Genomic DNA, 15,183 nt, shown 5'->3' on the forward strand with positions numbered 1-15,183 from the left:
TTAAAAGACCCTATCGAATCCGCCTCCACCACCACTACCGGCAGCCGATTCCACGCACCCACCACCCTCTGAGTGAAAAACTTACCCCTAACATCTCCTCTGTACCTACTCCCCAGCACCCTAAACCTGTGACCTCTTGTGGCAACCATCTCAGTCCTGGGTAAAAGCCTCTGAGAATCCACTCTATCAATACCCCTCAACATCTTATACACCTCTATCAGGTCACCTCTCATCCTTCGTCTCTCCAAGGAGAAAAGGCCTAGCTCTCTCAACCTATCCTCATAAGGCATGCTACCTAATCCAGGCAACATCCTTGTAAATCTCCTTTGCACCCTTTCTATGGCTTCCACATCCTTTCTGTAATGAGGCGACCAGAACTGGGCACAGTACTCCAGGTGGGGTCTGACCAGGGTCCTATACAGCTGCAGCATTATCTCCCGATTTCTAAACTCAATTCCTCTATTGACGAAGGCCAGTATTCCATACACCTTCTTAACCACAGCCTCCACCTGCGACGCTGCTTTCTTGTTTTGCTTTCAAGTCTTGTTTTCCTTGGCATCGCAAGTGCACATCTAAATACTTCTCAAACGTTGTGAGGGTTCCTGCCTCCACCACCCTTTCAGGCAGTGAGTTCCAGACTCCCACCACCCTCTGGGTGAAAAAGGTTTTCCTCACATCCCCTCTAAACCTCCTGCCCCTGACCTTAAATCTCTGCCCCCCCCCCGAGACCTGATCCCACCACCAAGGGGAAAGATTTCTCCCTGTCTGCTCTATCTGTGCCCCTCGTAATAGAACCCTCCCTACACCCTCCGGCTCCACACACACACTACCACTGTGGTCCCTAATGGGCCTACTCTTTCCCAAGTTATCCTTCTACCCTTAATGTACTTGGAAATCAACTTTGGATTTTCCTTTATCGCTCCTTGCAAAGTCCTTGCATGTCCCCTTTGTCCTCTCTAATTTCCTTTTTTAAGTTGCCTCGTGCGCCGTCTACTCTCCCGTGAGGTTTCTGCGTTTCGGTCCCGTGGTGTCTGCCTCCCTTTCCCTCTTTATCCGATGTTGCGAGCTTTGTTTTCTGGTGGTTTTGGGTTGCTTTTGTGAAAGTTTTTGAAGTTAGCCTTGCGTTTTAATGACAGTTATTTCTGAAGTTTAAAGGCAGCTTCACAGGGGGACTGGGGTGTGGTTTATTTTGGTTATTGTGGTTTTAAAGCTCGTGCTCTATTCCTCTGTTTGTGTTGGATGATGCTTCTGGGCTTCGGGTTTCAATGGTTGTTCTGTTTGACACGGTGATTTTGTGTCAGTGGTTGGATAAACGTGGCGTTCTGTTAACAGCTGAGGCCCCATCATCGAGAGACACACACTCAGCCAATGAGAACACCTGCCCACGAGGCCTCCTCTCTGACCCACTCACTCACCGCTCCTAAAGCAATTCAATAATTCACTTCCAACTCCACTAACTTTTCCCAAGTCTCTGATATGATTAGATTTGATTTGATTTATTATTGTCACATGTATTAACATAGAGTAAAAAGTATTGTTTCTTGCGCACTATACAGACAAAGCATACCATTCATAGAGAAGGAAATGAGAGAGTGCAGAATATCGTGTTACAGTCATAGCTAGGGTGCAGAGAAAGATCAGCTTAATGCAAGGTAGGTCCATTCAGAAGTCTGACAGCAGCAGGGAAGAAGCTGTTCTTGAGTCGGTTGGTACGTGACCTCAGACTTTTGTATCTTTTTCCCGACGGAAGAAGGTGGAAGAGAGAATGTCCGGGGTGCGTGGGGTCCTTAATTATGCTGGCTGCTTTGTTGAGGCTTTTATCAAATGTACACCACAATACTCACAGGCGTAACAGTTTGGGCACATTTACTGTCCTGACTGCTCATTGCCCCTGAATATTCAACTGCTCTGACAGTCTCTCTGACGGTCTCTCTGACAGTCTCTGTAACAGTGTCTCTGACGGTGTCTCTGACGGTGTCTCTGACAGTCTCTCTGACAGTCTCTCTGACAGTCTCTGTGACAGTCTCTCTGACGGTGTCTCTGACAGTGTCTCTGACAGTGTCTCTGACGGTGTCTCTGACGGTCTCTCTGACGGTGTCTCTGACGGTCTCTGTGACAGTCTCTGTGACAGTCTCTCTGACGGTCTCTCTGACGGTGTCTCTGACGGTGTCTCTGACAGTGTCTCTGACGGTGTCTCTGACGGTGTCTCTGACAGTGTCTCTGACGGTCTCTGTGACGGTGTCTCTGACAGTGTCTCTGACGGTCTCTCTGACAGTGTCTCTGACGGTGTCTCTGACAGTCTCTCTGACGGTGTCTCTGACAGTCTCTCTGACGGTCTCTCTGACGGTCTCTCTGACGGTGTCTCTGACAGTGTCTCTGACAGTGTCTCTGACAGTCTCTCTGACGGTGTCTCTGACGGTGTCTCTGACAGTCTCTCTGACGGTGTCTCTCTCAGTCTCTCTGACGGTGTCTCTGACGGTCTCTCTGACGGTGTCTCTGACAGTGTCTCTGACGGTCTCTCTGACGGTGTCTCTGACGGTGTCTCTGACAGCCTCTCTGACGGTGTCTCTGACGGTGTCTCTGACAGTCTCTCTGACGGTGTCTCTCTCAGTCTCTCTGACAGTGTCTCTGACGGTGTCTCTGACAGTCTCTCTGACGGTGTCTCTCTCAGTCTCTCTGACAGTGTCTCTGACAGTGTCTCTCTCAGTCTCTCTGACGGTGTCTCTGACAGTCTCTCTGACGGTCTCTCTGACGGTGTCTCTGACAGTCTCTCTGACGGTGTCTCTGACGGTGTCTCTGACAGTCTCTCTGACGGTGTCTCTGACGGTGTCTCTGACGGTGTCTCTCTCAGTCTCCCTGACAGTGTCTCTGACAGTCTCTCTGACAGTCTCTCTGACAGTGTCTCTGACAGTGTCTCTCTCAGTCTCTCTGACAGTGTCTCTGACAGTCTCTCTGACAGTGTCTCTGACAGTCTCTCTGACGGTGTCTCTGACGGTGTCTCTGACAGTCTCTCTGACGGTGTCTCTGACGGTGTCTCTGACAGTCTCTCTGACGGTGTCTCTGACGGTGTCTCTGACGGTGTCTCTCTCAGTCTCCCTGACAGTGTCTCTGACAGTCTCTCTGACAGTCTCTCTGACAGTGTCTCTGACAGTGTCTCTCTCAGTCTCTCTGACAGTGTCTCTGACGGTCTCTCTGACGGTGTCTCTGACAGTCTCTCTGACGGTGTCTCTGACGGTGTCTCTGACAGTCTCTCTGACAGTGTCTCTGACGGTGTCTCTGACAGTCTCTCTGACGGTGTCTCTGACGGTGTCTCTGACGGTGTCTCTCTCAGTCTCCCTGACAGTGTCTCTGACAGTCTCTCTGACAGTCTCTCTGACAGTGTCTCTGACAGTGTCTCTCTCAGTCTCTCTGACAGTGTCTCTGACAGTCTCTCTGACAGTGTCTCTGACAGTCTGTCTGACGGTGTCTCTGACGGTGTCTCTGACAGTCTCTCTGACGGTGGCTCTGACGGTGTCTCTGACAGTCTCTCTGACAGTCTCTCTGACGGTGTCTCTGACGGTGTCTCTCTCAGTCTCTCTGACAGTGTCTCTGACGGTGTCTCTGACAGTCTCTCTGATAGTCTCTCTGACGGTGTCTCTGACCGTCTCTCTGACGGTGTCTCTGACAGTGTCTCTGACGGTGTCTCTGACGGTGTCTCTGACAGTCTCTCTGACGGTGTCTCTGACGGTGTCTCTGACAGTCTCTCTGACAGTGTCTCTGACGGTGTCTCTGACAGTGTCTCTGACGGTGTCTCTGACAGTCTCTCTGACGGTGTCTCTGACGGTGTCTCTGACAGTCTCTCTGACAGTGTCTCTGACGGTGTCTCTGACGGTGTCTCTGACAGTCTCTCTGACAGTGTCTCTGACAGTCTCTCTGACAGTGTCTCTGACGGTCTCTCTGACAGTCTCTCTAACAGTGTCTCTGACGGTCTCTCTGACGGTGTCTCTGACAGACTCTCTGACAGTGACTCTGACGGTGTCTCTGACGGTGTCTCTGACAGTCTCTCTGACAGTCTCTCTGACAGTCTCTCTGACGGTGTCTCTGACAGTGTCTCTGACGGTGTCTCTGACGGTGTCTCTGACGGTGTCTCTGACAGTCTCTCTGACGGTGTCTCTGACAGTGTCTCTGACAGTCTCTCTGACGGTGTCTCTGACAGTCTCTCTGACGGTCTCTCTGACGGTGTCTCTGACAGTCTCTCTGACGGTGTCCCTGACGGTCTCTCTGACGGTCTCTCTGACGGTGTCTCTGACAGTCTCTCTGACGGTGTCTCTGACGGTCTCTCTGACAGTCTCTCTGACGGTGTCTCTGACGGTCTCTCTGACGGTGTCTCTGACAGTGTCTCTGACGGTGTCTCTGACGGTCTCTCTGACGGTCTCTCTGACGGTGTCTCTGACGGTGTCTCTGACAGTGTCTCTGACGGTGTCTCTGACAGTGTCTCTGACAGTCTCTCTGACAGTCTCTCTGACTGTGTCTCTGACAGTGTCTCTGACGGTGTCTCTGACGGTCTCTCTGACAGTGTCTCTGACTGTGTCTCTGATGGTGTCTCTGACGGTCTCTCTGACAGTGTCTCTGACAGTCTCTCTGACGGTGTCTCTGACAGTCTCTCTGACGGTGTCTCTGACGGTGTCTCTGACGGTCTCTCTGACAGTCTCTCTGACGGTGTCTGTGACGGTGTCTCTGACAGTGTCTCTGACAGTCTCTCTGACGGTGTCTCTGACGGTGTCTCTGACAGTGTCTCTGACAGTCTCTCTGACGGTCTCTCTGACAGTGTCTCTGACGGTGTCTCTGACGGTCTCTCTGACGGTGTCTCTGACGGTGTCTCTGACAGTCTCTCTGACGGTGTCTCTGACGGTGTCTCTGACAGTCTCTCTGACGGTGTCTCTGACGGTGTCTCTGACAGTCTCTCTGACGGTGTCTCTCTCAGTCTCTCTGACGGTGTCTCTGACAGTCTCTCTGACGGTCTCTCTGACGGTGTCTCTGACAGTCTCTCTCTCAGTCTCTCTGACGGTGTCTCTGACGGTGTCTCTGACAGTGTCTCTGACAGTGTCTCTGACAGTCTCTCTGACGGTCTCTCTCAGTCTCTCTGACGGTGTCTCTGACAGTCTCTCTGACGGTCTCTCTGACGGTGTCTCTGACAGTGTCTCTGACAGTCTCTCTGACAGTCTCTCTCAGTCTCTCTGACAGTCTCTCTCTCAGTCTCTCTGACAGTGTCTCTGACGGTGTCTCTGACGGTGTCTCTGACAGTCTCTCTGACAGTGTCTCTGACGGTGTCTCTGACAGTGTCTCTCTCAGTCTCTCTGACAGTCTTTCTCTCAGTCTCTCTGACAGTGTCTCTGACGGTGTCTCTGACGGTCTCTCTGACAGTGTCTCTGACAGTGTCTCTGACGGTCTCTCTGACGGTGTCTCTGACGGTGTCTCTGACAGTCTCTCTGACGGTGTCTCTGACGGTGTCTCTGACAGTCTCTCTGATGGTGTCTCTCTCAGTCTCTCTGACGGTGTCTCTGACAGTCTCTCTGACAGTGTCTCTGACAGTCTCTCTCTCAGTCTCTCTGACAGTCTCTCTGACGGTGTCTCTGACAGTGTCTCTCTCAGTCTCTCTGACAGTGTCTCTGACGGTCTCTCTGACGGTGTCTCTGACAGTGTCTCTGACAGTGTCTCTGACAGTCTCTCTGACGGTGTCTCTGACAGTCTCTCTCTCAGTCTCTCTGAAGGTGTCTCTGACAGTGTCTCTGACAGTCTCTCTGACAGTCTCTCTGACAGTGTCTCTGACGGTCTCTCTGACAGTCTCTCTGACAGTGTCTCTGACAGTGTCTCTGACGGTGTCTCTGACGGTGTCTCTGACAGTCTTTCTGACGGTGTCTCTGACTGTGTCTCTGACGGTCTCTCTGACAGTCTCTCTGATGGTGTCTCTGACGGTGTCTCTGACGGTCTCTCTGACAGTGTCTCTGACAGTGTCTCTGACGGTCTCTCTGACGGTGTCTCTGACGGTGTCTCTGACAGTCTCTCTGACGGTGTCTCTGACGGTGTCTCTGACAGTCTCTCTGACGGTGTCTCTGACGGTGTCTCTGACAGTCTCTCTGACGGTGTCTCTGACGGTGTCTCTGACGGTGTCTCTCTCAGTCTCCCTGACAGTGTCTCTGACAGTCTCTCTGACAGTCTCTCTGACAGTGTCTCTGACAGTGTCTCTCTCAGTCTCTCTGACAGTGTCTCTGACGGTCTCTCTGACGGTGTCTCTGACAGTCTCTCTGACGGTGTCTCTGACGGTGTCTCTGACAGTCTCTCTGACAGTGTCTCTGACGGTGTCTCTGACAGTCTCTCTGACGGTGTCTCTGACGGTGTCTCTGACGGTGTCTCTCTCAGTCTCCCTGACAGTGTCTCTGACAGTCTCTCTGACAGTCTCTCTGACAGTGTCTCTGACAGTGTCTCTCTCAGTCTCTCTGACAGTGTCTCTGACAGTCTCTCTGACAGTGTCTCTGACAGTCTCTCTGACGGTGTCTCTGACGGTGTCTCTGACGGTGTCTCTGACGGTGTCTCTGACGGTGTCTCTCTCAGTCTCTCTGACAGTGTCTCTGACGGTGTCTCTGACAGTCTCTCTGATAGTCTCTCTGACGGTGTCTCTGACCGTCTCTCTGACGGTGTCTCTGACAGTGTCTCTGACGGTGTCTCTGACGGTGTCTCTGACAGTCTCTCTGACAGTCTCTCTGACAGTGTCTCTGACGGTCTCTCTGACGGTGTCTCTGACGGTGTCTCTGACAGTCTCTCTGACAGTGTCTCTGACGGTCTCTCTGACGGTGTCTCTGACGGTGTCTCTGACAGTCTCTCTGACAGTGTCTCTGACGGTGTCTCTGACAGTGTCTCTGACGGTGTCTCTGACAGTCTCTCTGACGGTGTCTCTGACGGTGTCTCTGACAGTCTCTCTGACAGTGTCTCTGACGGTGTCTCTGACGGTGTCTCTGACAGTCTCTCTGACAGTGTCTCTGACAGTCTCTCTGACAGTGTCTCTGACAGTCTCTCTGACAGTGTCTCTGACGGTCTCTCTGACAGTCTCTCTAACAGTGTCTCTGACGGTCTCTCTGACGGTGTCTCTGACAGACTCTCTGACAGTGACTCTGACGGTGTCTCTGACGGTGTCTCTGACAGTCTCTCTGACAGTCTCTCTGACAGTCTCTCTGACGGTGTCTCTGACAGTGTCTCTGACGGTGTCTCTGACGGTGTCTCTGACGGTGTCTCTGACAGTCTCTCTGACGGTGTCTCTGACAGTGTCTCTGACAGTCTCTCTGACGGTGTCTCTGACAGTCTCTCTGACGGTCTCTCTGACGGTGTCTCTGACAGTCTCTCTGACGGTGTCCCTGACGGTCTCTCTGACGGTCTCTCTGACGGTGTCTCTGACAGTCTCTCTGACGGTGTCTCTGACGGTCTCTCTGACAGTCTCTCTGACGGTGTCTCTGACGGTCTCTCTGACGGTGTCTCTGACAGTGTCTCTGACGGTGTCTCTGACGGTCTCTCTGACGGTCTCTCTGACGGTGTCTCTGACGGTGTCTCTGACAGTGTCTCTGACGGTGTCTCTGACAGTGTCTCTGACAGTCTCTCTGACAGTCTCTCTGACTGTGTCTCTGACAGTGTCTCTGACGGTGTCTCTGACAGTCTCTCTGACGGTGTCTCTGACAGTGTCTCTGACAGTCTCTCTGACGGTGTCTCTGACAGTCTCTCTGACGGTCTCTCTGACGGTGTCTCTGACAGTCTCTCTGACGGTGTCCCTGACGGTCTCTCTGACGGTCTCTCTGACGGTGTCTCTGACAGTCTCTCTGACGGTGTCTCTGACGGTCTCTCTGACAGTCTCTCTGACGGTGTCTCTGACGGTCTCTCTGACGGTGTCTCTGACAGTGTCTCTGACGGTGTCTCTGACGGTCTCTCTGACGGTGTCTCTGACGGTGTCTCTGACAGTGTCTCTGACGGTGTCTCTGACAGTGTCTCTGACAGTCTCTCTGACAGTCTCTCTGACTGTGTCTCTGACAGTGTCTCTGACGGTGTCTCTGACGGTCTCTCTGACAGTGTCTCTGACTGTGTCTCTGATGGTGTCTCTGACGGTCTCTCTGACAGTGTCTCTGACAGTCTCTCTGACGGTGTCTCTGACAGTCTCTCTGACGGTGTCTCTGACGGTGTCTCTGACGGTCTCTCTGACAGTCTCTCTGACGGTGTCTGTGACGGTGTCTCTGACAGTGTCTCTGACAGTCTCTCTGACGGTGTCTCTGACGGTGTCTCTGACAGTGTCTCTGACAGTCTCTCTGACGGTCTCTCTGACAGTGTCTCTGACGGTGTCTCTGACGGTCTCTCTGACGGTGTCTCTGACGGTGTCTCTGACAGTCTCTCTGACGGTGTCTCTGACGGTGTCTCTGACAGTCTCTCTGACGGTGTCTCTGACGGTGTCTCTGACAGTCTCTCTGACGGTGTCTCTCTCAGTCTCTCTGACGGTGTCTCTGACAGTCTCTCTGACGGTCTCTCTGACGGTGTCTCTGACAGTCTCTCTCTCCGTCTCTCTGACGGTGTCTCTGACGGTGTCTCTGACAGTGTCTCTGACAGTGTCTCTGACAGTCTCTCTGACGGTCTCTCTCAGTCTCTCTGACGGTGTCTCTGACAGTCTCTCTGACGGTCTCTCTGACGGTGTCTCTGACAGTGTCTCTGACAGTCTCTCTGACAGTCTCTCTCAGTCTCTCTGACAGTCTCTCTCTCAGTCTCTCTGACAGTGTCTCTGACGGTGTCTCTGACGGTGTCTCTGACAGTCTCTCTGACAGTGTCTCTGACGGTGTCTCTGACAGTGTCTCTCTCAGTCTCTCTGACAGTCTTTCTCTCAGTCTCTCTGACAGTGTCTCTGACGGTGTCTCTGACGGTCTCTCTGACAGTGTCTCTGACAGTGTCTCTGACGGTCTCTCTGACGGTGTCTCTGACGGTGTCTCTGACAGTCTCTCTGACGGTGTCTCTGCCGGTGTCTCTGACAGTCTCTCTGATGGTGTCTCTCTCAGTCTCTCTGACGGTGTCTCTGACAGTCTCTCTGACAGTGTCTCTGACAGTCTCTCTCTCAGTCTCTCTGACAGTCTCTCTGACGGTGTCTCTGACAGTGTCTCTCTCAGTCTCTCTGACAGTGTCTCTGACGGTCTCTCTGACGGTGTCTCTGACAGTGTCTCTGACAGTGTCTCTGACAGTCTCTCTGACGGTGTCTCTGACAGTCTCTCTCTCAGTCTCTCTGAAGGTGTCTCTGACAGTCTCTCTGACAGTCTCTCTGACAGTGTCTCTGACGGTCTCTCTGACAGTCTCTCTGACAGTGTCTCTGACAGTGTCTCTGACGGTGTCTCTGACGGTGTCTCTGACAGTCTTTCTGACGGTGTCTCTGACTGTGTCTCTGACGGTCTCTCTGACAGTCTCTCTGATGGTGTCTCTGACGGTGTCTCTGACGGTCTCTCTGACAGTGTCTCTGACAGTGTCTCTGACGGTCTCTCTGACGGTGTCTCTGACGGTGTCTCTGACAGTCTCTCTGACGGTGTCTCTGACGGTGTCTCTGACAGTCTCTCTGACGGTGTCTCTCTCAGTCTCTCTGACGGTGTCTCTGACGGTGTCTCTGACAGTGTCTCTGACGGTCTCTCTGACAGTGTCTCTGACAGTGTCTCTGACGGTGTCTCTGACGGTCTCTCTGACAGTCTCTCTGACGGTCTCTCTGACAGTGTCTCTGACGGTCTCTCTGACAGTGTCTCTGACGGTGTCTCTGACAGTCTCTCTGACAGTCTCTCTGACGGTGTCTCTGACGGTGTCTCTGACGGTCTCTCTGACGGTGTCTCTGACGGTGTCTCTGACGGTCTCTCTGACAGTCTCTCTGACAGTCTCTCTGACAGTGTCTCTGACAGTGTCTCTGACGGTCTCTCTGACAGTCTCTCTGACGGTGTCTCTGACGGTCTCTCTGACAGTCTCTCTGACAGTCTCTCTGACAGTGTCTCTGACAGTGTCTCTGACGGTCTCTCTGACAGTGTCTCTGACAGTGTCTCTGACGGTGTCTCTGACGGTCTCTCTGACAGTGTCTCTGACGGTGTCACAGACTGTCTCTCTGACAGTGTCTCTGACGGTCTCTCTGACGGTGTCTCTGACGGTCACTCTGACAGTCTCTCTGACAGTCTCTCTGACAGTCTCTCTGACAGTGTCTCTGACAGTGTCTCTGACGGTCTCTCTGACAGTCTCTCTGACGGTGTCTCTGAGAGTCTCTCTGACAGTCTCTCTGACAGTCTCTCTGACAGTGTCTCTGACAGTGTCTCTGACGGTCTCTCTGACAGTGTCTGTGACAGTGTCTCTGACGGTGTCTCTGACGGTCTCTCTGACAGTCTCTCTGACAGTCTCTCTGACGGTGTCTCTGACAGTGTCTCTGACGGTCTCTCTGACAGTGTCTCTGACAGTGTCTCTGACGGTGTCTCTGACGGTGTCTCTGACAGTGTCTCTGACAGTCTCTCTGACGGTCTCACTCAGTCTCTCTGACGGTGTCTCTGACAGTGTCTCTGACGGTCTCTCTGACAGTGTCTCTGACAGTGTCTCTGACAGTGTCTCTGACGGTCTCTCTGATGATGTCTCTGACGGTGTCTCTGACGGTGTCTCTGACGGTCTCTCTGACAGTGTCTCTGACGGTGTCTCTGACAGTCTCTCTGACAGTGTCTCTGACGGTGTCTCTGACGGTGTCTCTGACGGTCTCTCTGACAGTGTCTCTGACGGTGTCTCTGACGGTGTCTCTGACAGTCTCTCTCTCAGTCTCTCTGACGGTGTCTCTGACAGTGTCTCTGACAGTGTCTCTGACGGTCTCTCTGACGGTCTCTCTGACGGTGTCTCTGACGGTGTCTCTGACAGTCTCTCTGACGGTGTCTCTCTCAGTCTCTCTGACGGTGTCTCTGACAGTCTCTCTGACAGTGTCTCTGACAGTCTCTCTCTCAGTCTCTCTGACAGTCTCTCTGACGGTGTCTCTGACAGTGTCTCTCTCAGTCTCTCTGACAGTGACTCTGATGGTCTCTCTGACGGTGTCTCTGACAGTGTCTCTGACAGTGTCTCTGACGGTGTCTCTGTCAGTGTCTCTGACAGTGTCTCTGACAGCCTCTCTGACAGTGTCTCTGACGGTGTCTCTGACGGTGTCTCTGACTGTGTCTCTGACGGTCTCTCTGACAGTCTCTCTGACAGTCTCTCTGACGGTCTCTCTGACGGTGTCTCTGACGGTGTCTCTGACAGTGTCTCTGACGGTGTCTCTGACGGTCTCTCTGACAGTGTCTCTGACGGTGTCTCTGACGGTGTCTCTGACGGTCTCTCTGACGATGTCTCTGACTGTCTCTCTGACAGTGTCTCTGACAGTCTCTCTGACGGTGTCTCTGACGGTGTCTCTGACGGTGTCTCTGACAGTCTCTTTGACGGTGTCTCTGACGGTGTCTCTGACAGTCTCTCTGACAGTGTCTCTGACAGTCTCTCTGACGGTCTCTCTGACAGTCTCTCTGACGGTGTCTCTGACGGTCTCTCTGACAGTCTCTCTGACAGTGTCTCTGACAGTCTCTCTGACGGTGTCTCTGACGGTGTCTCTGACGGTCTCTCTGACGGTGTCTCTGACGGTGTCTCTGACAGTGTCTCTGACAGTGTCTCTGACAGTCTCTCTGACGGTGTCTCTGACGGTGTCTCTGACGGTCTCTCTGACGGTGTCTCTGACAGTGTCTCTGATGGTCTCTCTGACGGTGTCTCTGACAGTGTCTCTGACGGTATCTCTGACGGTGTCTGTGACGGTCTCTCTGACGGTCTCTCTGACAGTCTCTCTGACAGTGTCTCTGACAGTCTCTCTCATGGTGTCTGTGACGGTCTCTCTGACGGTCTCTCTGACAGTCTCTCTGACAGTGTCTCTGACGGTCTCTCTGACAGTCTCTCTGACAGTGTCTCTGACAGTCTCTCTGACGGTGTCTCTGACGGTGTCTCTGACAGTCTCTCTGACGGTGTCTCTGACGGTCTCTCTGACAGTCTCTCTGACAGTGTCTCTGACAGTCTCTCTGACGGTGTCTCTGACAGTGTCTCTGACAGTCTCTCTGACGGTGTCTGTGACGGTCTCTCTGACGGTCTCTCTGACGGTCTCTCTGACAGTGTCTCTGACGGTCTCTCTGACGGTGTCTCTGACCGTCTCTCTGACGGTGTCTCTGACGGTGTCTCTGACAGTGTCTCTGACAGTCTCTCTGACAGTGTCTCTGACAGTCTCTCTGACGGTGTCTCTGACGGTGTCTCTGACGGTCTCTCTGACGGTGTCTCTGACAGTGTCTCTGACAGTGTCTTTGACGGTCTCTCTGACGGTGTCTGTGACGGTCTCTCTGACGGTCTCTCTGACAGTCTCTCTGACAGTGTCTCTGACAGTCTCTCTGACGGTGTCTGTGACGGTCTCTCTGACGGTCTCTCTGACGGTCTCTCTGACAGTGTCTCTGACAGTCTCTCTGACGGTGTCTCTGACGGTGACTCTGACGGTGTCTCTGACAGTCTCTCTGACGGTCTCTCTGACAGTCTCTCTGACAGTCTCTCTGACGGTGTCTCTGACAGTCTCTCTGACAGTCTCTCTGACGGTGTCTGTGACGGTGTCTCTGACGGTATCTCTGACGGTCTCTCTGACAATGTCTCTGACAGTGTCTCTGACGGTGTCTCTGACAGTGTCTCTGACAGTGTCTCTGACGGTGTCTCTGACGGTGTCTCTGACAGTGTCTCTGACGGTGTCTCTGACGGTCTCTCTGACAATGTCTCTGACAGTGTCTCTGACGGTGTCTCTGACAGTGTCTCTGACAGTGTCTCTGACGGTCTCTCTGACGATGTCTCTGACAGTGTCTCTGACGGTGTCTCTGACGGTCTCTCTGACGGTGTCTCTGACGGTCTCTCTGACGGTCTCTCTGACGATGTCTCTGACGGTGTCTCTGACGGTCTCTCTGACAGTGTCTCTGACGGTGTCTCTGACGGTCTCTCTGACGGTGTCTGTGACGGTCTCTCTGACGGTGTCTCTGACGGTGTCTCTGACGGTGTCTCTGACAGTCTCTCTGACGGTGTCTCTGACGGTGTCTCTGGCGGTGTCTCTGACGGTGTCTCTGACAGTCTCTCTGACGGTGTCTCTGGCGGTGTCTCTGACGGTGTCTCTGACAGTCTCTCTGACGGTGTCTCTGACGGTGTCTCTGACGGTGTCTCTGACGGTGTCTGTGTTTGTATCTCTCTGCAGCTGTACAGGACGGTGCTTGGAGTTGTTGGTCGTCCTGGACTCACTGCGACGCATCCCACCGGAGAACCCGGAGCAGACGCTGCAACAACCCAGCTCTCAGGGACGGGGGAAAGGCCTGCGATGGGCCAGAGCAGGAGGAGCAGCACTGTGTCATCTCCCTGTTTGGTGATGGGTACGGATATTCCCGGGGTCAGGGGGGAGTGAGAGAGGAGTATTCATCCCCAGCGTGTACACAGAGTGAGAGAGGAGTATTAATCCCCAGTGTGTACACAGAGTGAGAGAGGAGTATTCATCCCCAGCGTGTACACAGAGTGAGAGAGGTGTATTAATCCCCAGTGTGTACACAGAGTGAGAGAGGAATATTCATCCCCAGTGTGTACACAGAGTGAGAGAGGAATATTCATCCCCAGCGTGTACACAGAGTGAGAGAGGAATATTCATCCCCAGTGTGTACACAGAGTGAGAGAGGAGTATTAATCCCCAGTGTGTACACAGAGTGAGAGAGGAGTATTCATCCCCAGCGTGTCCACAGAGTGAGAGAGGAGTATTAATCCCCAGTGTGTACACAGAGTGAGAGAGGAGTATTCATCCCCAGCGTGTACACAGAGTGAGAGAGGTGTATTAATCCCCAGTGTGTACACAGAGTGAGAGAGGAATATTCATCCCCAGTGTGTACACAGAGTGAGAGAGGAATATTCATCCCCAGCGTGTACACAGAGTGAGAGAGGAATATTCATCCCCAGTGTGTACACAGAGTGAGAGAGGAGTATTAATCCCCAGTGTGTACACAGAGTGAGAGAGGAGTATTAATCCCCAGTGTGTACACAGAGTGAGAGAGGAGTATTCATCCCCAGCGTGTACACAGAGTGAGAGAGGAGTATTAATCCCCAGTGTGTACACAGAGTGAGAGAGGAATATTCATCCCCAGTGTGTACACAGAGTGAGAGAGGAGTATTCATCCCCAGCGTGTACACAGAGTGAGAGAGGAGTATTAATCCCCAGTGTGTACACAGAGTGAGAGAGGAATATTCATCCCCAGTGTGTACACAGAGTGAGAGAGGAGTATTCATCCCCAGCGTGTACACAGAGTGAGAGAGGAATATTAATCCCCAGTGTGTACACAGAGTGAGAGAGGAATATTAATCCCCAGTGTGTACACAGAGTGAGAGAGGAATATTCATCCCCAGTGTGTACACAGAGTGAGAGAGGAATATTCATCCCCAGTGTGTACACAGAGTGAGAGAGGAATATTCAGCCCCAGTGTGTACACAGAGTGAGAGAGGAGTATTCATCCCCAGTGTGTACACAGAGTGAGAGAGGAGTATTCATCCCCAGTGTGTACACAGAGTGAGAGAGGAGTATTCATCCCCAGCGTGTACACAGAGTGAGAGAGGAGTATTAATCCCCAGTGTGTACACAGAGTGAGAGAGGAATATTCATCCCCAGTGTGTACACAGAGTGAGAGAGGAGTATTAATCCCCAGTGTGTACACAGAGTGAGAGAGGAGTATTAATCCCCAGTGTGTACACAGAGTGAGAGAGGAGTATTCATCCCCAGTGTGTACACAGAGTGAGAGCGGAGTATTAATCCCCAGTGTGTATACAGAGTGAGAGCGGAGTATTAATCCCCAGTGTGTACACAGAGTGAGAGAGGAATATTAATCCCCAGTGTGTACACAGAGTGAGAGAGGAGTATTAATCCCCAGTGTGTACACAGAGTGAGAGAGGAATATTCATGCCCAGTGTGTACACAGAGTGAGAGCGGAGTATTCATCCCCAGTGTGTACACAGAGTGAGAGAGGAGTATTAATCCCCAGTGTGTACACAGAGTGAGAGAGGAGTATTCATCCCCAGCGTGTACACAGAGTGAGAGAGGAGTATTAATCCCCAGTGTGTACACAG

The 15,183-nt window shown here is 52.6% G+C and overlaps 1 protein-coding gene across 1 annotated transcript in view; it reads left to right on the forward strand.

Moving 5' to 3' along the window:
• The window catches only part of LOC144488180 (complement component C6-like), a 59,826-nt gene that overhangs the window by 24,319 nt on the left and 20,324 nt on the right, over positions 1-15,183 (forward strand). The window contains exon 5 of the mRNA XM_078206205.1: positions 13,283-13,454. Coding sequence (XP_078062331.1) covers positions 13,283-13,454 — 172 coding nt within the window. The remainder of the gene's footprint in view (positions 1-13,282; positions 13,455-15,183) is intronic.

Source organism: Mustelus asterias, unplaced genomic scaffold (assembly GCF_964213995.1).
Source record: "Mustelus asterias unplaced genomic scaffold, sMusAst1.hap1.1 HAP1_SCAFFOLD_1357, whole genome shotgun sequence".
Classification (NCBI taxonomy): Eukaryota; Metazoa; Chordata; class Chondrichthyes; order Carcharhiniformes; family Triakidae; genus Mustelus; species Mustelus asterias.